The following is a 22934-nucleotide window of genomic DNA, read 5'->3' as shown; positions in this document are numbered from 1 at the left end:
GAAGCTTTGATGTATTCAAAGTGTTTTTCCTATAAGAACCACTGATGTCTCCTGGAAAATATTATATTTGTTTTTTTTTACTACTTTTCTTGGCTTTTAAGTACTGCAGAATGACGATCACTGCAGCAGGGAGATTCTGTCCCATGTTGCACATTGTTGGCCAAGACCAGATACCACAGTATCAGGCAGCTGCACTTTTGCAGCTGCACTTCTGCATCTTTGTTAGAGACAATGAGTCTATGCAGATCCAAGAACGTAACATGAAAGCAGTGAAGATGTTAGACCTGCTGAACTTGTATGTCTTTCAAAATCTTGCTTACTAGTGCTAATACACCAGAGAAAAAGAGCAGATGACTCTTACAATTCAGCTGACCACATAACCAATAGAATTTCGAATTGTACATTTAAAATATTCAGCACAAACATTTGTGGCAACTATAAGGAGTCCAAAGTTACTGATTCTCTGAGATAACATACTAAAGAGCAGATTAATCACTGTCTGTTGTAATGCAAGAAATACGGGGAATCAAACGAGAATATCCGTTAAAAACATCTACAGTCAAAAAGGTTGAAAGGAGACAAATATGTTCTGTCCATAATTAATCCAACGAATTTACTGATGTGGAAAGCCAGAGTTTAAACCAGTTCCAAGGTTATGGAAAAGAGTCCAGCAAGGCTGACAGAAAACAAAGATTCAGAAAATATCTCCAGTTCACAAGACCTTTGCTACATACCAGAAACAGGAAGACAGCCCGTGGGCAAGTATGACCATATGCTGCCCATCTCCTCGGGAAGAAGCACAAGAGCCTGCTACAGGATGCTGCCAGAGGGCAGAGGACTGGGCTAAACAGCCTTGTGATCATAGTTAGCAGAGTCATTCAGATGTAATATTAAGCCAAAAAAAAAAGAGAGACATAATGAAATGACTGTTATGGATGACTTCTTAATTGCCCCAAGAGAACAAACTGGGACACCAATTAATTTTATGGAGAAGGAAGAGCAGTAGCTTATGAACTTCTACAGTAACCTACTTTCATGTATTAATATAGTAAGGAGAATAAAAAAATAAATCTATAAGACAGAAGCAGCATCGATAAAATTGTCTCCAAATAGTTTTTCCACATTTTCCCCCACAAGCTGATAAGTTTATAAAACATTTTTTTTTAATTTTTCAATGTGTGTGTGCATATGTACACGTACATGAATTTAAACTTTCCCAGAGAATGAGGAAAGCCAGAAGCCTCATAACACATCAGAGCATCTCACAGAAAGAAAGTGGGAATTTTAAGCAGGAAAGACACAATGTTTGAACATAGGAGGCTTTTCAGCTGCAATTATCCTGTTCAAGGCATAATGTGTATTTTAAGCAAAAAACAAAATTGCAAATATCAAAATAGGACTCTCTGCAATGCCCAGTGAAGATACCTATCACAACGATAAAAATAACAAAACAGCTTATTACATGCCAGCTTACTGCTGTTTATCAGCTGGAAACAAATCTAAGGAGATCGTTAATTCAGGCCATCAGAGAATAGATCTGTATTAAAGAAAATTAACTCTATCAGTCAAAGTCAAACAGCAAAAAAAACTTTAATAATAGACCTGACACAAAATGCATCCACCATGCTCCAGGGCCTTGAAGAAAAGCTAAGTGAGAATCAGAACATCTTTGGCTGTGTAAAGGTATATGAGTCTATGTGTGCATGGGCACACACGTGCATGCATACACACACTTGATTAAGATCAAATTATGTCCTGGCTGAGGGATAATAACTTCCTGAATTCATCTGAAAGAACTTAAGTTAGAAATAAATAAATAAAATTAAGATTTTTTTCAGCTGTGTATCTTAATTTCATTCCATAATAATTTTTACTGCTGAAAGAAATGGTCATTTTAATCAAGGCAACAGAAATCTTGGCCATGCTTTTTCTATTTTCAGCTTTACTTGCAAGTAAATACATTTTGGATCTTTACAGGTTGTCATCTAAGTGGAAACTGCAGAACTCTTTACCCCCATGGAAACTTGAAGTGAATATGCTCTAAGCCTTGATGACTCTTTCTTTCTTTTTATAATGGAATTGTAAAGATTGTTCTGGGTGACAGTTCACTAGAAGTGACTTTGGCATACTGTTTGTTTTAGAGTAAAAAGAATTCCTTATGAGATAAATAATACATTTAAATCAATGTTGCTATTTAAAATGCAAAAATGCTTATGGCACACAGCTGTCATAACAGCTTCACAGAAGATCCTGTCTGAAGAAAATTATTTGAGATTTTTCTCACAGTCTTCAGCCAATCCAGCTGGTACACTCAGAGCACAGTGTACCACACAGACTTTGGTCCACTAAATCTACATTCAATATATGGAGATTCAATGTGAAGAATATATTCAATATTCTTCATTTGAGTAAGAAGTCTCCATCCATGCTGGCTGCCACATGGTGGCAACTTGATCAATGTGGAGAAGACAGGATGGAACAGGGTCTTCCTAGGATGGCTCTAACACCCTGTGACTCAGGGCTAGGTGGGACTTTTGTTGGCAGGCTGAGATCAGGGCAAGTTCAAGTGAAAATGAAATGAAATTGGTTGCCAAACACTGAGAACCTCTGGCCACCCAGGAATGCCCACTTATGTCCCACATAGAACCTGTTGAGGTCACACAGGCATCATTCACATGAAGAACACAGCTGAGGTAAAACCCCCTGCTCAGCAGCCCAAGGTCAGCCTTTCCTTCCAACGAGTGTCAAGGTGGCTGACAGCTGCACCATCTTCATGATATCCCCAGGGAGAACCTAGGGAAACAAACACCTCTCAGATAGGATGAATGTCAAAAAACAGTAAAACTATTACTGTAAGAACTTAAGTGAGAACACACTTTTGAGGCCAGACAAGACACTCAGTTTTGATGCAGCTATGCCTAGCTCCGTGAGGCTGAATTTTGTTCTTAGTGACAAGCAGGGGTACGGCTGATGCTCTGTTATGAAGTAAAAATTGACCAACTCTCAGACACTAGACCTCATCCCACAGCACTGAAGAAACCGCAAGAATTATGCGGATTTTATCCATTTTAATCTCCCATGAGAGAACTAATCTGAAATATGAAATGTCAGTTCCCAATTACTTAGGAAAGGAAGAATCTGAAAAGTGCTTTTGAAATAACCTGCTTTTACATCACCAGAGCAATATTATCTCTGTTATTATCGATGCTGTTGTTTTACCGATGAAGAAAAAAAAAAGCACATAAACCTAAATAATTGCCACAGAATAGACATTCAGCTGATCAAGAAATAGAAATTAGATCTCCTGAAAGAAAAATCTGTGGTGTGTTTTCTTTCTTCCTCTCTGTGAATCTGATCCAACACCTTCAGTAAGACTTCCATTTGATTTCAGTGTGTACAGAATCAGGCTGACAAATGATTATGTGTACCAAATTGAAGTTGTCATCTCACAGTAAAATTTCATTTTTTTAAGTGCATTCATCATTCCTCTGCTCTGCTCTGCTCTGCTCTGCTCTGCTCTCCTCTCCTCTTCTCCCCTTTTTTCTCCTTTTCAGTATCTTCTGCTTGTAAAAATATTTCTAAAGGGTTGTTAGAACATCTTTTAATTAGGATCTATATTAGATTATAATAGTTGGCAAAACAGATTGATAGACTCATGCTCTATACAACAGCATTAGTTTGTCCCTTTCAAGATCTGTGTAAATTATAAAACACATAAATGAAATAATACAAATTTTTTCTTCATAATATTTTTTTCTTGGAGATTTAAAACTGCCTGCCTGAAATGTCCAAGTCAGAAATACAGAGGGAAAAATATTAGTTTCAGTGTTAGAAATACAGTAAGCAAAAAGCTCTTCTAATGGATTTGAAAATTTTCAATGTGCTGTAGGAACAATCCAAACATGTCTTCAAATCAACAAGCTTGACACTTACATCTTCACATTACATAGCAGTTTGTACATTCAGAAATAATAATAATAATTCAGACTGAGGGCCTGGAAATCCAAACAGCCCACAAAAATGGTTCTCCTCAGGAGGCTGATGAAAGAAAGAGCAAACCTTGAAGGGCAGCAGTCGGCCATGCAGCACGGTGAATGCCGCAGCAGGGAGAGGGGCACGGATCCATACGGAATTAAACAGATCTCTACGTGCCTTCTGCTGAAAATTATAATTTCCCTCTGTGTAGAGTGGGCTCAGGCTGCCAGATCAGGATCATAACGCTTTATTTTTTTTCCAATTTGCTTCCAGAGCCAGGAGGGCAGTAATGGGATGGATTGTCCCCCACCCTGCCATGGCCCAGGACCCAGTTCAGCCCAGCTGACCACTACCCATGGGCTGATGTCCCAGTTAGGCCTCACACAACCCCACAGCGATTCCTGACAGCCTGCTCCCTGCTGGGGTTGTGGGCAGCCCCCAGTGTTCCCAGGGGAGCAGCCAGCCCTCCCCTGATACACACACCTACACTGGATGTGAGGTTGTTGAAAATCGGGCCCATAAACTAGAAATGCAGGCGCTGTGTGGGTGCCAGAGGGTGGGCTTGGCTGGAGCTGGTGTTTCTGTGAAGCGTGATGGGAAGCACGATGCATCATCCTCTCTGCTCTTGTACAGAAACACAAGCCTTTGTTTCAATAGAATGCACTACGCCATATAGGGTTGACATTTAATTTATTTTATGGCTCAAAACTGTTTAGAGATATCTTTCTAACATGCGTGTCCTTCAGTCTCACAGACAAAGATGTTAATCTCACTGAAAATCAACTTGTTATTTAAAGATTTGATTTAATCAGGAAGAAGTGTAATTAAAAAACATGCTATTACCCAAAAGCAGACATTACATAAATTTCATTCTATTTTTATATCTTCCTGGCTCCTATCTCCGGGATCTGACATTAACCATAACAATCACAAATGCGACTGAAACAGGCCAAGTTCCCCTTTTTCTTTTCCAGTGTAAATATAGGAGTAATGCTGTTGAAGTAATAGCTTTGAGGTAGGCTCACTCCACGAGACCAGGATTTTTCTGCACACAGCCACTAATCGTCAGGAAACTATGCTGATCTCCAGGCCAGGATTTTATCTCACACATTGACAAGTCCCATGTCAGACCTTCAGGGTGCACAGAATGTGGCAGCCTGGCAGTCTCAGAGGCTTGGACACCTGTTAACATGATCCTATGTCAGGAGATTTCACTCAGGTTGCAGGGTGGTGTTTTGAAAAGCACCTAAGGTTACAAAGCACTGGTGCCATTTTCAAAATTCCTCAGTCTTTCAGAAGTTCTAGCCCCACTGGTTTAGAGCAAGGCTTAAGCTTTTAAATGCATCTATCATTTCTGTAGATGAGACATGGCCTCCTGAGACAAGCATCTTTGGGAGGTTCAGCTTCACAGCCACCACCTCTCCATAAAGTCATGCTTAAGTAAGTTTCATGTTGAGACTCTCCCTTTGGTGTTCCTGAGCATTGAGTTCAAGAAGCATTTGGACAACACTCTCAGACGTCTGGTCTGACTTTTGGGTGGTCCTGTGCAGAGCCAGGAGTTGGACTCGTTGATCCTTTTGGTCCCTTCCAACTTGGGATGTTCTGATTCTATGACGCTATGACAATGGTGCACCAAAGGTCAGAAGATGGAGACAGTGCGGTTAAGTCTGGGCAGTGGATGATGTAGTGCCCTGCAGACTTAGTCCTGCAAGAAATCTAGCAGCATTCAGAGGCTACACGTTGCTCAGGCACTCAGCTCTGTGAGCCTGTGCAGCCTGGGTCTGACATAGGCTTTTTATAAACTGGAACTTCGGGGAACTTTCATAAATGAGCCCAAAGGTCTCAGCACCTCGAAGTTACTTCTTACTCAGGAACATCTAATTCCAGAATACAGGTTTGCTACATCTGTTTTCAAACACATGATGGTGTAGTTACCTTGTGAAGGTTCTCAAGCAGAAGCCTGGGAGCTGTAATGAGATTTTTTCAGGGCTTGTATTGTCTGAGCCCTGCTGGTATGCACCATTCTGCATTCATGGGAGCACAGCTTGGCAGCACCCGCCTTGGATCCCAGCATGGAGCACTCCAGAAATTCCTGCTTTTGTGTGGCTACACATACACTCTCAGGAATAAAATTTTGAGACTGTAGGAACTTTGCAATGTCTTCCATCTTCTAAGTGTCATATAAATAAAAAGTAATCAGTCTTCAATTGTCTTGTCAGACATGCATACTTATCCAAATTTTTGAGTTAGAAAATTAAGGTGTCACAATTTAATTCTACAGAGAAGGGAAAGGTGACTTTGTAATACCTTTGCACTTACCAGTGTGTTAGAGACCATTTACAATATCACATGAAATCAAAGGACCACAACAAATAGTGTTTAGCAAGCCATTTCTGCCATGCCAGCATTAGTTGGGGATTTGCCCATGTTGGCAAAGTTTCCAGTTCTCCTCTTGGAAAAGTGAATGCCTTGCTGTGTTATAACAGCAGCACAGAGGGACCCTCTGTACACTTAAATATTGCTACCATAACTGTAAGTGTTTGCAGTGTGAAAAAAATAAATCATTCCTGTCAAACCCTGTACAGGTGACCTCTTCCATATAGAGCACAACAGGGGGAGGAGATCACCACTTTCGGCTGCTCTCTGCCCCAGACCATGGTTTCCACTGTTCCACCAGCAGACAAGTTTGTGTGAGCCTTCCCCTGACCAATTTAGGGCAAATCAGCTGGATTAGCCCTGACCAAGCAATTAAATTGCTCCTTCAATCTTTGCTGGGTTTGATGTAGAGATGTCCCTGGCTGGGTGCCTGCTTTTCCGCAGGGTTCCCGGAAAGGCTCCGTGCCTGGGTGATATCATCTGATGGGCTTCCAGAAGGCAATGATGTGCTGGGGGAGGAGTGTCCGTTTTGGGGTCTGGAAGCTTCCTTCTCTGGATGAGATGGTGAACACTGCTCTTTGGTACAATATGCTGTCACCGAGGGAGCAACTGGGTGAAGGAGAAGTAGACTTCAGAGGTGCCTGTGTGTAACAAATGACATTTACCTGAGTGGGTGAGAATTAAGCTGTGCCCAGGGTCTAGCAACCATTTAGCCAGAAATCCAGTGAAGTGCCCTAACTTGGGCTTGCTCTCTGTGTCCTGAGCTCACTTTGCCAGCTGTCATTCACCCCTGGGCACTTTTTATGCACTTTTCATTCACAAAAGCCAGGTGTGAAGGAAAGTGAGCACAAGGCAGTGGAAGTAAGTCCCCTATGATGTGTGGCAATAATCTATGAATTTTGTCATTGTTTGTCCTTATGTGCCCAGCAGTCTGACATTTTCTTTTTTTGGCTATTTTAGCACTTCCATGCCATTCAAAATGGTTGCCCAGTCTGTTCTCCATTTCACTTTTGTCATCACAAGGTTGGAAATCTGAATGATCTAAGATAGGAGATGGAAATTGTCATCAACTCTGACAAAACTGGGGAGGAATCAGTACAAGGAAGCCTGCCTGAACTGAAGGGACCTCCCCAGGAAATGGACAGTGCTCTAGGCTTCCATCCACATCTTCAGATGCCTACAAACATCCACATCTTGACTCCAGATCAGATTCATAATTAAACCTGCAAACTGCAAGTGATCCCTGAAGCCAGCCTACTGTGATTTATGGCTCCTCTCTCTCTCTCTCTCTCTCTCACTTTTTTTAGGGAAATAAAGGAACCTTTTGAAAAGGTCTGTAGCCTAGGTGTAAGGATCCTGAGTCTTCCAGAGTGAAATACTGATCATTTTTCAGTAAGAAAGAAATTGCAAGCAAACTTATTGTCCCCACACTGCAAACTGTAAGCAAATGGCCTAACTTCTCAGCTACCTGTCAAGACAAATTCTGTCAGGTTTCATTTATCTCATTCTGTGTTCTGGTGCAGTTAGTGGCAAAATTGCTTCGCTTGCCAGCCCTCATGTGAAAATTCCCCCCAGCTGAGGCAGGCTATCTCACTGATACATGCCTTGATCAGATTCTAGGGCATTTTTAGCAAAAACAACCTTGTAAATAATAAGAAATGCTGGAACCGGAAAGGGACAGTATGTTTCAAGTCAGAGACTGAGAAATGAAATGACTCTCACTGCTCTGATATTTTAAAAATCAAACACATTGAACTTCTGGTCTTGATTATAAGCTCTCTATTTTTTTGTGAAGACATGGTTGAAGAATCTGACTGCACTCAACGTGGTTATGAAGGAGGCTGTTCAAACATGACTGAGTGCACACTGAAGCAAATGAGACCATTAAATGTCAGCACTGCTAATAAGGCCTTTATGGATTGTTTTCTCAGAAATATTTAGCTAATGTTCTTTTCCACTAGCTGATCCCTTTGGGCATGATCAGTCATTCTAGGACTGGGAATCAAAAGTTCAGAGTGCTCAGAAAGTTTCAGGTCACTCTATCCCCCTTAAGGGAAATAAAGACAATGTGAAACTACGTGAGGATTGCTGGATTGTGAAACTAACCCATCGAGCGTGGCAATGGCCACCTGTGGGCTTGATTCTTGTTTTGCAAGGCACTCGTGGAGCTCTGGAAGTCCAGCACAGTCTCTGTCACACAAAACAAAACTGGCAAATCCCTAAGCCTGTGCTCAACTGGAGGTGAATGGCCAACATAAAATGGCTAGACAAAAAAACAAACAAACAAACAAACAAACAGGGAAGACTTTTGTTTTAGATAACATAAAAATCATTCCATGCAAAAAAAAAGCAGTGCTTGGCATCCTAGACTCCATGACACGGTTTCTGAAGCTATATAGGGCAGTTATAGGGTAGTCTGAACATGAAGACGCAACTGGCTTGGGGGGAAATGTGGACCAGAAGAAGACAAGCACAGTTGCTTGTCTATCCAAGCTAATTGTCAAGAGTATCTCTCTTTCCTTCACATCCTGACTTATTACCTCCTTCTCGGCCTCATTTCTACCACAGATCTCCTGTGGATGGAGAGCTGGAGAAGGCCTGGACATCCCCCAGTGGGGATGCAAGGTGCAGTGATGTGAAGCAGTATGGGCCTTTGCTATTCGAGAGGCACAATATGTACACACTACTATGTTCTGCACTGCTAAGCCATTGCCAATGCCATTGCCATCACCAATGCTGCAGATAGAAAGCGACCAGGAGTATTAATACTTCTCATCTACATCTTTTTTTCACAAGGAAGTTAAATACATTTTCCCCTCCTTCTCAGATGTTTGTGCATATGTGCTGGAAGTGAACTCAGAGCTTGCAGGAATACAGCCAGGATAGCTTGTGACTAACAATTACTGGCTTTTGACCCAGCTTTTATTTATAAAAGATTGATGGGAAATCTTTTGTGATTGTTTCATAACAATGCCAATTAGTAAATTTTAAAATTAAGATGTGCATAGCTGGACAAGGGAGGACAATTAGGTCATATACCAGGAAGTCTCAAAACTGGGAATTTGCTACATACCCCTTAATTCTTAAGCTTAAAAAAATGTTAATGAGTACAGTCTGAGTGTGTTGAAAATGCAGCGAGATTTTCTAGAGGCTTGATGCTAACGACCCTGTTACCCAGTATGTAGCTTTGATAGGAATGCAATGAATGGAGCAACTTTCCAATGTAGATCTGTCATGTCAACAGATTTGTAGCATATTAGGTCCAGAATAACTTTGAAAATATTTTTCTGATATTGAAAAAAATTAGATGATCTTTTAGGTTCATGGACAAGGGCTGTGATCATGCCACCTTCATTTAATAAAGCTGTTCCAGAAATTGCTGTATGTTAAAAGTGATGAGCATGTCTATAGTCTTCCAGTGAAAGCTTCGGCGTGCACTCTTACTCTGCCTACTGGATTTGGTACCTATTGAAATGCTACTTTCTAAACCTGGAGGAACATTGTTCTAATCCTGTGTTAGAATCATATCATTATTATCTTTGGTGCTGACTCTAGCGAAGATGATTGTTATTGCTGTTAACAAGAATACCATCTGCTTATTCTGGCTTTGTGATTTGGATAAAAGAATGAACTCCTCAAAAAGTTGTTTTTCTTTGAACAAAAAGTATTTGGCACATATAAATGACATTGTTTCCTATTCCAGCTTACAGACAAAAGTGTCTATTTTTGAAAAGAACAACCAGAAACAAGAAGCAAAGTCTAATATTTGACTCATTTTCTGCCTATCAGTTAACTCTATGTGATAAAGTGCTTTGTTGCAATATAGGTGACTCCTGAAAAAGTGATCTGGGAGGGGTTTTCCAAAACCCTTCCCAAAGTACATTATTTCCATGGCCTTAGCAGACATGTGTCCCAGACTAATTAATTTCTTGTAGGCACATGAGAAGAACAGGTGGAAAGGTCTGGGAGCTGGAGACAGCTTCTCACATCAGGAAGCTCCTGGCCAGTCAGGGACAAGCAGCTGTGTGCAAGCTCTCATTCTGGTTTGTAGAATACCCTGGAATTAGGCAAACCCAGCAGCTGTTGATATTATTTTTGCCTGGCTTATGTACAACACGATGTGAGAACATCAAGCCTGTTGATTCAGACTTTCATCTGGCAAAGGGCAATTTTTGTTCCAGCCCTTGATCCTTAGGTTGTGTCTGCTTCTTATCCATCAGCTCTGTGTAAAACCCACAGGCAGCCTAAGGCATCAGCTCCCTCCAAGCTGCTCCCTCCTGTCTAACTGCTTTAAATTACTCTTCTCTGCAAAGAGCTTTGTTGTCCCCAATTTAAGTCCCATGAAAATCCATGAGCTTTATTTGGGTACCCTCAGTAGAACATCAGAGCAAACGTTGCTGTGAAGTTTGTGCTTATAGCTAACTACTGCCTTGGAGTTATCATTTGCTCTTCTCCTGTAATGTTACACATTCATATGTTAATCCACTCTTGGAAGCTGTTGTGCCTGCCTGTATTGTGAGCCTTTATCAAATGATGGCAAAATTAATAGTTTGGTTTCTGCTAGTTTGATACAAGATGTTTAATATGAAAAGCAGAATATAAACCACTGAAGATAATTTCGGAGCATCACTTATCTCTTCAACAACAATCTTTTCATGCTTTTTTTTCTGCTTCAATATCAAGATGCAGCCTCACATTTCCTATTCTTGGTAAAGAGTGTGTATGTGCATGTGAGTGTGAATATGCTGTTTTTTTGCTGTGCTGAATAGATTTGGCCATGCCATATATTATGTCATGGCCAAGGAAATATCATGAACTGCAAGCAAATCTATCTGTTTATGTTTTTGTTTTGTTTTGTTTTGTTTAAATCAATCAGTCAGTGCCAATCATATAACTGAGAAGGGGCTGTGAAGAATTACTTTATTGAATCATTTTGTAATTTCTTAAACAATGAGTTTGAGAATGAATCTGATCTTCACTGTAAAATAAAGGTAGGTGGCATTTCACAAAGATATTTTTCTGAGTCCCCCACTCTCTATCTTCTTTTTCATCCCACAGAAACCAGTGGACTCTGATTTGCTTCTGTGCTGTAAATTAGCTCTGAAGGAATGGACAACCCAAACAAAACCCCCCACAGATGCATTCTGAGAATCCAGACAGTGAGCTAGAAGAAACAGCTTGACTCACAAAATCGCACCTGACCCATGACTGAGTCTCAGCTAGTGCAACACTAACTTCAAACACCTTTGTGTATCAGGTACTGCCACTCCTCAGCACATTCCTATATGTACAGAGCTTTTTCTTTATTCCCTCAGTGTATACTGTGCAACAGAGAAATCCAATTTACTCCGAGTCATTTGTGAAAACATCCAACCACAATATGGAATACTTCAAAGAATTTTATTTTAAGATATTGTGACTCAGTTTGTGTCATGTGACAGCCCAAGCCAGGCTTAAAGAGAAAACCTGGCTGGCATCCCCTTTGCAGCTGCTCTGCACAGGGCAGCTGTCTGGTTCCGCCTGACCAACTGCACCAGGGTGTACAACCAAGCACTGAAGCTGTAATCCCTTACTGGTGCCCCTTCTGCAGACTTAGCGAGTTTCTGCTATGGGTAATCAGGCTGGAGATCCATTTATAATCTCACGGGCTTCAAAATGAAGTGAAGGTGCAAGCTTTGTCCTCACTCGAAAAGGCTGCTCCCACTGGCATATCCTCCTGGCATAGGTACAGCTCCCTCTGGCAGGACTTATATTCTCTGTAATATATAAACACACAACATACAGGTCAAAATACACAAAGACAAAATAAAACATGCCAGCAAAGGGCTTGGCATTGAAAAATCAAGATTCTTTTTTTGTAAATGTCAAAATTTGGTCCAAAAAGCTGGTGTTTGCAAGTTACACTATGTCAGCCTACAGGCTACTTGGAAGACATAGAGTAGCATATACTGTGAGCAGAAAAATGTTCAGCATGGCAGGCTTTCCCTCTTGCCTTGCACATGGATCCTGCTGACTTGGAAATGCCCGTTTGTTCCCTGTGCATGTACATGCGCATAATGCATCACTGTGTGATGCTTGTTAGCACACTCAGAGCATCTGACTGCGATCAGAGAGCCATGATGTGCACAAACTCTTACACATATGCATTTTTTCCAGATCCAAGGATGTTTGTGTTGCTTTACGTTACAAGCTTTGCCATCTACACAAGCGAACAACCTCTTCAAAGCCAGTTCAAAGGAGAGAATTACTACACCAAATACATTTGTAGCATCCCCGGGTTGCCAGGCCCCGTGGGTCCCCCCGGAGCTAACGGATCCCCAGGGCCACACGGACGCATTGGTCTTCCTGGAAGAGACGGTAGAGATGGCAGGAAGGGAGAAAAAGGTGAAAAAGGGAGCGCAGGTATTGAATATTTGTGTAAACTACCACCGTAGTACAACAAAATAAACCCTTTCCCCATCACTGTTATATGTGCATGTGATGAGTGGGTGCACGTGCCTGTGTGGGCTTAAGTGTGATGCATGTATATGTGTTGAGAGAAAGAAAAGATATATTTTAGATATGTCAAATATGCATATAGTGAGATATGTGCAAATAAATGTAAAGGCATAACTTTCCTATGCATAGATACTAAAACAAAATTGGGAAAAATGAAGGATGTGTATAGAAAAAAAAGGGGCTCCTGGGCTGTGGGGTCCATTGCTCTGTTCCAACCTGTCGTTCCTTTCACAAACTTATTAGAAGATTTTGAAAGTATTTTTGGAGTATTTTGAAATTCTGACCCTGTTTTTTTGGCTTGTCCAGACAAACCCAGTAGCCCACACAATCACTTACTGAGATGATATGTGCAATGATTAACTAACTTGAAATGTTTTTGAAGGTTTAAGAGGAAAAACTGGGCCATTAGGACCAGCTGGAGAGAAAGGAGACCAAGGCCAGTCTGGTAAAAAAGGACCTGGAGGACTGGCTGGTGCCAAAGGTGAAGTAGGTCCAGCTGGACCACCAGGACCTAAGGGAGATAAAGGAGACCGAGGAGAGCCAGGTGTACCGGGGGTCTGTAAGTGTGGACAGATCGTGCTGAAATCTGCCTTTTCTGTTGGCATCACCACCAGCTACCCCGAGGAAAGATTACCGATTGTGTTCAATAAAGTCCTCTTCAATGAGGGTGAGCATTACAACCCTTCCACGGGGAAGTTTATTTGTGCCATCCCAGGGATTTATTATTTTTCTTATGATATCACCTTGGCAAACAAGCACCTTGCGATCGGGCTGGTTCACAATGGGAAGTACCGGATAAAGACATTCGATGCCAACACAGGAAACCATGATGTGGCTTCTGGATCTACGGTCATCTACCTTCAGCCAGAAGATGAAGTATGGCTCGAGATCTTCTATGCTGACCAAAACGGTCTCTTTTCAGACCCGACATGGGCAGACAGCTTGTTTTCTGGATTTCTCTTATATGTCGATACAGATTATCTTGATGCTTTATCAGACGAAGATGACCTCTGAATAAGATGACATCGAATCACACACAAACTGGACACTCCAGCACAGGATTTTATCTAGCCAGGTGTGGGACACAAAGCTGAGAAGGACCAATCTGAGAGTTGATTTTTGCTTTGACAGGAACCATATCTGAGTTCAGATGGATGTTTCTAGAATCTAAGCTGGATTCTTTACCAAACAGCAGGGATATCTAAAGGAACAATAATTAATAAAAGACTGCATCACTCCAGGACTGACTGCTCTCAAAAGTTAGTTGATAATAATATTTAAACAAATTTAAGATACTGTACATTGGATTTTATATAAAATATATAAAGTTGGAATGTAGAATGGATATTTTGTATATGATATTAAAATAAAATTGAACAATTGACAGCAATATCATCTTTGGTCATTTTAAGACAGAAAATGCATTAAAAACAGAAAAAAATATATATTTTTTTTATAAATATACATAAATATATATATATTTTTTAAAGGAATAAAATAGGAATGTCTGCTTCAGAATTCAGCTGAACAGGTCACAAGCACATTCTCATCTGATATTTACACCAACAAAAGACATTCATAGAATCACAGAATCATTATGGTTGGAAAAGCCCTCCAAGATCATCTGCTCCAACTATCCCCCTACCACCAATGTCACCCACTAAACCATGTCCTTAAGCACCACATCCAACCTTTCCTTGAAAGTGACTCCACCACTTCCCTGGGCAACCTGTCCCAATGCCTGACTGCTCTTTCTGAGAAGAAATGTCTCCTGATTTCCAACCCAAAGCTCCCCTGGCACAACTTGAGGCCATTCCCTCTAGTCCTAAGCAATTAACCTCCTAAAAAGTGCCTGCAGATTTGTACTAGCTGAGGACTGCCTGATCACAGTCTTAAAAGAACAGAACAAAGTTGCTAAGCATATAAAATAATTGAAAACTGAGAGAACTGAAAACTTGCAGATAAAGAATCAGTATGTTGTTGGGTATTTTCAATGTAATTTCAAGTGGTTTTGTTATTATTTCAATGCCATCCAATGTCTTTGTGAAAGATGTGGAAGAAAATAAAAACTTTTTGCTAGAAAAATTATGGATGCCAAAAGCCTGATAGAACAGTAACCAGTAATGAGAGTAAATTATATGGAACAAACTGAGTCACATCACTAAAGTAGGCTTACTTGTATTCTAATATGGCCAAATGCAATAAAATAAATGTAGGTCAAATCCGAGATGGAAGATTGCATTCAGGAAATCAGAGAACTTGGAAAAGATACATGGGACATCATGGATAATCAGTTAATGTGAGTCATAAGAGTAGGCTGTTGCTACAGTGCTTTGGATGTATGACCACTGGAAATACAAGTAGGTATAAGGAGCAGCATTACTTATGAAACTTATTACTTATGAAACTTACTACTTATGTCAAGGTTTTATAAGCATACTGGAAAATTCTTTAAAAAAAAAATGGTTGCAGTTCTACCCATGGAGATGCAGTTCTTCCACAGGAGATCTAACGATGTCAGTTTGGTTTTCCTGTCAATGGAAAGGTTAAGAGGTGAGCTGATCACAGTCTGCAAATTTCTGGTAGTAGCTGGTACTTTGTTCCATCAGATAAGGGCATGGCAAGACCCGCTACTTAGAAACTGTAAAATTCCCACTGGAAATGAGGAACACCTTTAACCAATGGTGGTAATCAAGGACTGTAAAAATTAACTAGGGGTACCTCCTTCAATATTCAACACCTTCAAGTCAAGACTGGCCACCTTTTATTTCACGTTTAGAGATGCACTTATTTTGCAAGAAATTACAGTCTGGTTTTATTAGATCCAGATACACAGAAATCTGTTATTTCTAGCAGTTACGCAAAGAATTTCAAATGCTAGTGGTCTGTGTTACACAACCCCTACTCCCACTTCTTTGATGAACAAAGTGGGGGAAATTTCAGTCCTGTTTTGGTTTGGTTTGTTTTTGTTGTTGTTTTCTTGATTTAGTTAAGAAAGTTACAATCAAACAAAATTTCACAAAAATACTGCTGAGATTGCAAAATGAAGAAATGTTAGCAGTACAGTTATATATGGAATATTAATCTACATCCCCTGCATCTGATCCCTCATTTCCCCATGCATTAACGTGTGTCTTTGAGTACGTGATTGCTGCTTTATGCAGTGAACAGGTGTACAGTTCTGCCCACAAATCAAAGTGGCAACGCCTGTATAACCCTCACTTTATTTCATGGTGTGGTGGAAGACTAAAGGGGATTATTTTTCTAACTAGACATCAAATTTATTAGTTTTATACAAGGGCTGCTTCCCATGAAAAATAGGGAAGAAAACACTTAAAGATTCAGTTCATCATTGTGCTGTACAACCATTTATACATCTGCAAATCAAGCACGAAATGAGTGCAAAATTCTGCCCAATCACCATTTTATACCAATGATTTATTCCAGTTCCTCACAGCCAGCAGTGACAGCACAAGGCACAAACGAAGGCCTTCAGCAGTGCTCACTGGTACCCGCAGGGAATTTCCACAGGAGAGAGCAGAGGATCACAGCAGGCCCGTAACATCCAGGACACACAATAGATGTGGGATCGGGCCCATAACATGCATTATGCAACAAACACAAGTAATAAAAGTATTTCATTACATATTTAATTTAAGAAAATAACATAGAAATAGGTTTACAACATTGGACTTCATATTGGAGCTTATATTAGGACTAACAAATCAGTTTTTATTACGGCAACACTCATAAATATTTCACATCTTCAAGTTAGAAAATTTCCTATAAACTATACTTAAGAAAACAGCATGACTGATTTTCTTCAGGCTCTAGAGAAACATACTTGTGGCTTATCATAAATCTGGAAATTTTCAGACAAAACTAATTTTTCACCATTGAATAGAGAAAAATGGGGCATTGTAATGAAAAGTTACTGGCTACCATCCTAACTTAAATCAAGCTGCTTCCCTGCAATAATTTAGTAAAAATAAATGAAATATAAAAGAGATATTTTAACCACACCTATGTTGAAAATGACATCATGGGAATAAGTAAACCAAGAGTTATTGCCTCCCTCTACTTAATAATTTTAGATTTATTTTTGTACAGTCATAGAAAAGTCATTTTAGCTTGCCTAAGTTTTCCCATTTGGATTATGTAGCAATTTGAACAGTTTAATATTTTGGCAGGAACTGTTAAAAACAAATAATTCTGATGAATTATTTCTATAGGTTTTGGCAAGAAGAATCTTTTTACTACATGTATGGACAATGTATGTATACAAGTAGCGTATGTCCCTGCCCTCATTCAGGATCTCAAGACTTTTTCCTAAATAAATCATTGCTATTACTGCTATTTTACTTGAAAATAGATCAACTTCGATGACATGATGTTTCATTAGGTGTATTCCCTCTGACTAAAATTGAATTTATAGTGAAAATATCTTGGGCTGAAGTCTTTCCAGTATTTACACCATAAGGTGGGGGTTGCTTTGGTTTGGTTTCAAGATGTTGTAGGATAACAAAGACCAGAATCTTTTTAGGATTAAATTTGAAATTAATCAGATTTCTATACAGTATATATGGCATTCCATACATGCTATAGTGGCACATGAAGTTAGGCATCTGGACTAAGTTAATCAGCTACACTTTGTCTACCGTCAGCAGAGAGATATTAGTATCACCAGGAGAAATTGCCAGGAGAAAGCATGTCTTTATTGCAGCACCAGCTCTTGGGCTTTCTGAAGGAGGATGCAAGAACTCATACAAACCTGATACCACAAGGAAGCCCTCAAACAACATTAAGAAGATTGGTGTTCATGAGACTCATAAGATATATAAATATGTATATAAATATTTACATAAATAAATAAATAAAATTACTTGGTATGTATGTATGTAAATATACAGAAATAAAAATAAAGTTATTTGAAACAAAATAGCCCCCACAATCTCTCAAAATTTCTTTAGACCTGGTAGAGTGACAAAGTCAGTTTCATGTTCCACTGTTGAACACTTTTAACAAAGATAACTAACTAAATATTTTAATTGTGTTGAAAACTTCATCTTCAAACTGATATGAGTACGTTTCTTTGAATAAATACCTTCGCTTTTCTCATTACTGATTTTCATATGGTTTACATTACTATAAATTCATTTCAGAGGCAATAAGTAAAACTAGTCCTAAATAATTTTTCACAATTCTCACACAATACAAAGGAAAAAGTTACTAATGGATGTCAGGATTCAAAGTATTATCTACATTCCTCAGATCTTCATAAATCTGCCTAAAAGCATTTCTGTGTTTTGGTGATAGGCAAAGATACAAAAATCTGAAAAGCAGCTTATTTCATTCCCTACTGAGTCTGTTTCCATTGTTGGTGCAGTTCATATAATATTTTATTTTTATTTACCTTCCACAGGTCACCCGCTAGGTTCAGATCATATTTATTCACTAAGACATTTACTGAAACATTCACTTTTCACTAATCTGTTTAATTTATCCACTGGCACGTAGTTCATACTCAGGATAACCACACTGATACACTAGGCAATTTAGTCAGTAGGAACTTTAGTTTTATGTGGAAATGCGGCTTATTTAATATATTTATTTCTGCAGGTGATGAATTCCATCCAAGAAATAATACATGAGAGTAAATAGAAGATAAATAGAGTTGAGAAAGCAATGTATCACAACAGCCTGATGATATTTCACCTGCTGAGCTGCACTGCTGCTGCTTCATTCAATAGGTATATCTTTCTCAATGAGTAATACACTGCTTTCAAGAAGCAATTTATTCATTTCAGTGCAAACCATTTAGACTCCAGCTTACAGAGCTTTTAGAGGTTATATTCATTTCCATGTAGCTCCTTAAGTCAGCAGTCCAAACCAAGGTTATGTCAGTATTTCTGAATTTCAGAGGCATGATTCTTCCTGACACTGGCACAAAGAAAGATCAAAGCATTTTGCTGAAATTCTTGGTTTCTCGGACACTTGGTTTTGTCCAGATGCACACATCGGATCAGTTCATCAAAGTTACTACCTAAAGCAAAAGAAAAAATAAGGAGATATATGACATTCATATTTTAATAGTAAATACATACAAAGAAAAAGGTACCTTGGATTACTTGGCATTTGATATATATTCCTCAATTCCACATGTAATTATTTTGGTACAATGCGGAGCTACTTGCTGGAAGACCTGCAAAGAAGTCTTTCCTATATGGAGACTGTTCCTGCAGCAGCAGGCATTAGTGTGAAATTTATCTTACCTGACATTAATCTCTAAAAGCTCATTGCCTAGCCTAAATTAGTTGTTAGCTTTTCTGCCATCAGTACAAAGAAATTAGGTGGGGTAAATTTCAGTTTGGACGATATATGTGACACCTGCTTTAAGAAGATCCGGAGGTACCTGTCTCTTCACGTTATCCGTAACTATGTGACTAACTTAGGTTAGCATTTAACTTTGAGATGGCAAAAACTAGGTATGACTTCTGCTGTTAGTCGAAGAATTGGTGTAATTTAATATGGAGATTTATATGCCTCACAATTGGAAGGTGCGGATTGATGAGAAGAACATAGAAGTACTCATAAAATAATGCAGGTGACTTTCTGTCAGACCTTTCCTAAAGTATTGCTCCAGGTCCTCCTGGGACAACCTCCACTGCAATAACTTGGCTGCCCTCCAGAAGATTTTACGGTATCTGAAGGTGGGCTAGATAACTCACACATGTCCCCAGATTCAACATATTTAAGGATTTTTAAGAATTACGAATAAATGACAAATTTGTTGGAACTTTAAAGCACCTGTCAGAATCTTAAACACAATATAAGACATAACACCATGTTCAAAAAATTGTTACTGTCAAATAATAGCCCTGCTTCTGTCATGTTAACAAAGGCACAAGAAATATTGAATTCTTGAAAGACACAAACAAATTATGTTTCTCAGGAGGCTTTAAATGTGAACTCTTAGCAAGAAGCAGATGAGATTTCTAGAACTGAGTGAATTGCATGAAGGAAATTTACCAGCAGCGCTTTTTCATTCTGTACTTTCAATCAACTGTTATTCCTAGGTTTGGAAGACAGTGGAAAGAATTTATAACTCTGGGCTGAAAAACAACCTCTTTAATCATCTGAAAGTGTGTCTATCACTGATGCTGATGTCGAAGCAGCAGGCTTTCCTCCTTTCCACACCACCGACATTTACCCATCTTCTTGCAGATGTTCTGGTAAGTGAACACTGATTTCCCCTCCATGTGTGACAAATTTCACGGGATTTTATTTGTGATTTCTGTCATGCTGGAGTAGTTGCAATCAGTTTAAAATAATTAAGCTGAGCAGAGTGTGTTCTCCCTTCTTTCTAAGCTCTCTGAAATTGAGATCAATGCAGAGCTGCATAAAGCAGTTGAAATTGTTATTCTAATCATACAGACACAAGTACTTCTATTTTGTAGAAGTTGTGCATATCTTGTAAGATACAGAGTTTTGGAGCTACCTTGCCTGCACCAAAGGCCATCCTTGACCAAATAAGAGCTGATGCCCAGCGGTGACAGCATGGCACCTACAGAAGGGGAGTTTCTCATATCATCTTATCTGCTGTCCAGTGCACTCAAAGACACTGGGCTTGTAGTTGTTTTTACAACACCGACTGAGACAAATGTGTTGCTTTCTGCTGCAGAAAACATATACGGCTTAAATTTTGTCTCTCTCCTGTGAGTGTAGTCTTGTCCTGACATGTGTTTTCACATCCTGCAGCTTTCCATCCTGTTAAGCAGAGGCCCCCCACTGCTCCTTTAGGGTACGATACTAACGCTCCTTCCATAACGCAGCTCGTATTTGTCCATCATTTCAGCTGTTTGCACAACTGTTCCTGAGACTGGGAGAGATTGCTGGGACACAGGCTTATTAGCAAAACAAGATGTTCAGCCTGAATCATTGCCAAAGTATGTACGAAGGCTCACCCACCCAATCGTTTATTTCCACAGTCGCAGATACGATGAGACTTAGCAGATACCAGCGACTGTGTACCCTATGTGTCACCTCCAGAAAACTCGCTTCTGGTAACACTTCTGCCCCGTTCTTGAAAGCTGTTGTCGTGTCAGTGCTTTCCATCCGTGATAGTTCCTCTTAATTTAATTAAACATGCATACTCCCAATCTTTTTATCTTCTGTGACTGTTTACTTCTTCCCATGATCTCCTTTTTATAACAGTGTTCAGATATAGGAAACAATTCAGCCATCTCTTTTCATGTGATTCCAGCTATTAAAATGCTGCAGTAACAGACCTTCAGATGTTATAGGGGCTGTTTATACGGGAACAATTATAAATTGGTCTAGTAACAACTCCATTTAGTACCAGCAATGTTGTTTATTCTGGTTGTACTTAAGGTACTGATACAAATGCTAACATACGAAATTACTTTTTAGCAATTTGGTGCAGCAGCAAAGACCTCCTCAGATTTGATAGGAATACTATAAATTGCCTCGTTCCTATAAAAATTACGAACTGTATATAAGACAATCCACATTTCTACAAACTGACTGCATTGCTGACAGATTTCTGCCATTCCAATTATCCAGACAAGCTGGTTGTGAGCATTTAACAAGCAGATAAGTCATCCCTCTGCTGCCTCTCCAGCCAGGGGTTAAGGCTGCATTTCCCTTCTAGCAGTCTCTAGAACAATCTTAATGCAGCCTTGATAATGCAGCCTCTTCTGTTCTGCTACAGAAGTATTAAAGTATAATGGTAACTTCTTAAATAAAGTTATGGTTTGTGTTCTTACTGCAGTTTCACAATCTGCCTTCTCCAGACTTGGAACTGATGCCTATTCTATTCATGGACTGGTGAAAAAAAAAAAAAAAAAAAAAAAAACAAAACAAACAAAACCATAAAACAAAACAAAAAATGAAATAAAAAGCCTTTCTGAAAATTACAGCTGCTGAGAGGTGACACTATATTTTTTACTGTGCTGTTTCCCACTACTTTTCTCAAAAGTTACATGCTAAGAAGTTTGCTGAAGCTTCTGTTATTTGTAAAGACCATCTGTAAAGGATAATACATTGTCATCCCATCGATATAGCTTTGGTTAATACTCTGAGAACTTTCATGCACTGGAGAACAGAGCCTGGAAAATAACTGGCTCACTTAAAGGATTTATCCCTACATGACCAATGTCGGGGATTTTTTAAGAGTGGAATTCATCTAAAAACGTTTTACTTGTTTGAACGTTGGCATATAGGCTAAATTAGAGGTTTAGGATATCTCTTTAGTCCTCAGAGTGAGGGAGTCAGGAATATAACTTCACTGCTCTGAGTCTTACATGGCCCAAGGAGCATCTGTGCCTCTCCTCTAGTTACAGAGGAAGTACACAGAAATCGATCTGATTATTTAGCAAAGCTCAGTACTGAAAGTTAGGGAGAGTGACTGTCTTTATTGTATTTCAATCTGAAATAACCATTCATGATCCTGCAAGAATATGCAATGGATATTCCTTTCTCGAGTCACTGCAGTACTTGGGGTAAGTTGCTATCTGCAGGAGGTGCAATCACTTCTTATCTTTCCTGCAGATAATTCGCGACTTTCCTTTCCCTGTTATGTAAAAGAAACTGTTAAAATAAATAAATAAAAAATCTTACAGGACAGCTTTAGCAGCTTAAGGAGGAGAATCTGTCTCTAACACCCAGAGGCAGAGGCTCCCTGGGCAGCCTGTTGCTAGGGGAGGCTGCTGCCTGCAGTCCTAAAGCTGCTGCAACAGAAAGCCCAGGTAGGAAACAAATATTTTCCTTCAGGCCTGTTTAAATGTCACTGTGTTCTGCATGTGTTCACGGATGAGACAAATTTAAGAATCCAAGGCCCTTAAAATGACGTCCCATGTATTTTTAACATAATTTGTTTTGTGAAGAGGAGTTGGAAGAAACTTCCCTGTGTTTGTTTTGGGGTTTTAGTGCTTTGGAAACAGCCAGCCTCTGAGCTCATGGAGAGCTTTAGCGCTCAGTTGTTTATTACCTTGTTTTAGTGCCTGCCCTACTACTTAATTTCAAGAAATGCTAGCAAATTGTTAAAGAAAGTGGCCATAAGGGCT

General features: G+C 39.6%; 1 protein-coding gene across 1 annotated transcript in view; it reads left to right on the top strand.

Annotated features, from left to right (window-relative positions):
* Positions 1-14085, top strand: part of C1QTNF7 (C1q and TNF related 7) — a 49797-nt gene extending 35712 nt beyond the window's left edge. The window contains exons 2-4 of the mRNA XM_032186983.1: positions 11410-11608; positions 12508-12753; positions 13232-14085. Of these exons, the coding sequence (XP_032042874.1) occupies positions 12516-12753; positions 13232-13863 (870 nt within the window). The 5' untranslated portion in view covers positions 11410-11608; positions 12508-12515 and the 3' untranslated portion in view covers positions 13864-14085. The remainder of the gene's footprint in view (positions 1-11409; positions 11609-12507; positions 12754-13231) is intronic.
* The last annotated feature ends 8849 nt before the right edge of the window (positions 14086-22934 follow it).

The sequence above is a fragment of the Aythya fuligula genome, chromosome 4 (genome assembly GCF_009819795.1).
Source record: "Aythya fuligula isolate bAytFul2 chromosome 4, bAytFul2.pri, whole genome shotgun sequence".
Lineage (NCBI taxonomy): Eukaryota > Metazoa > Chordata > Aves > Anseriformes > Anatidae > Aythya > Aythya fuligula.
This window is presented reverse-complemented; position numbering and strand designations above follow the sequence as displayed.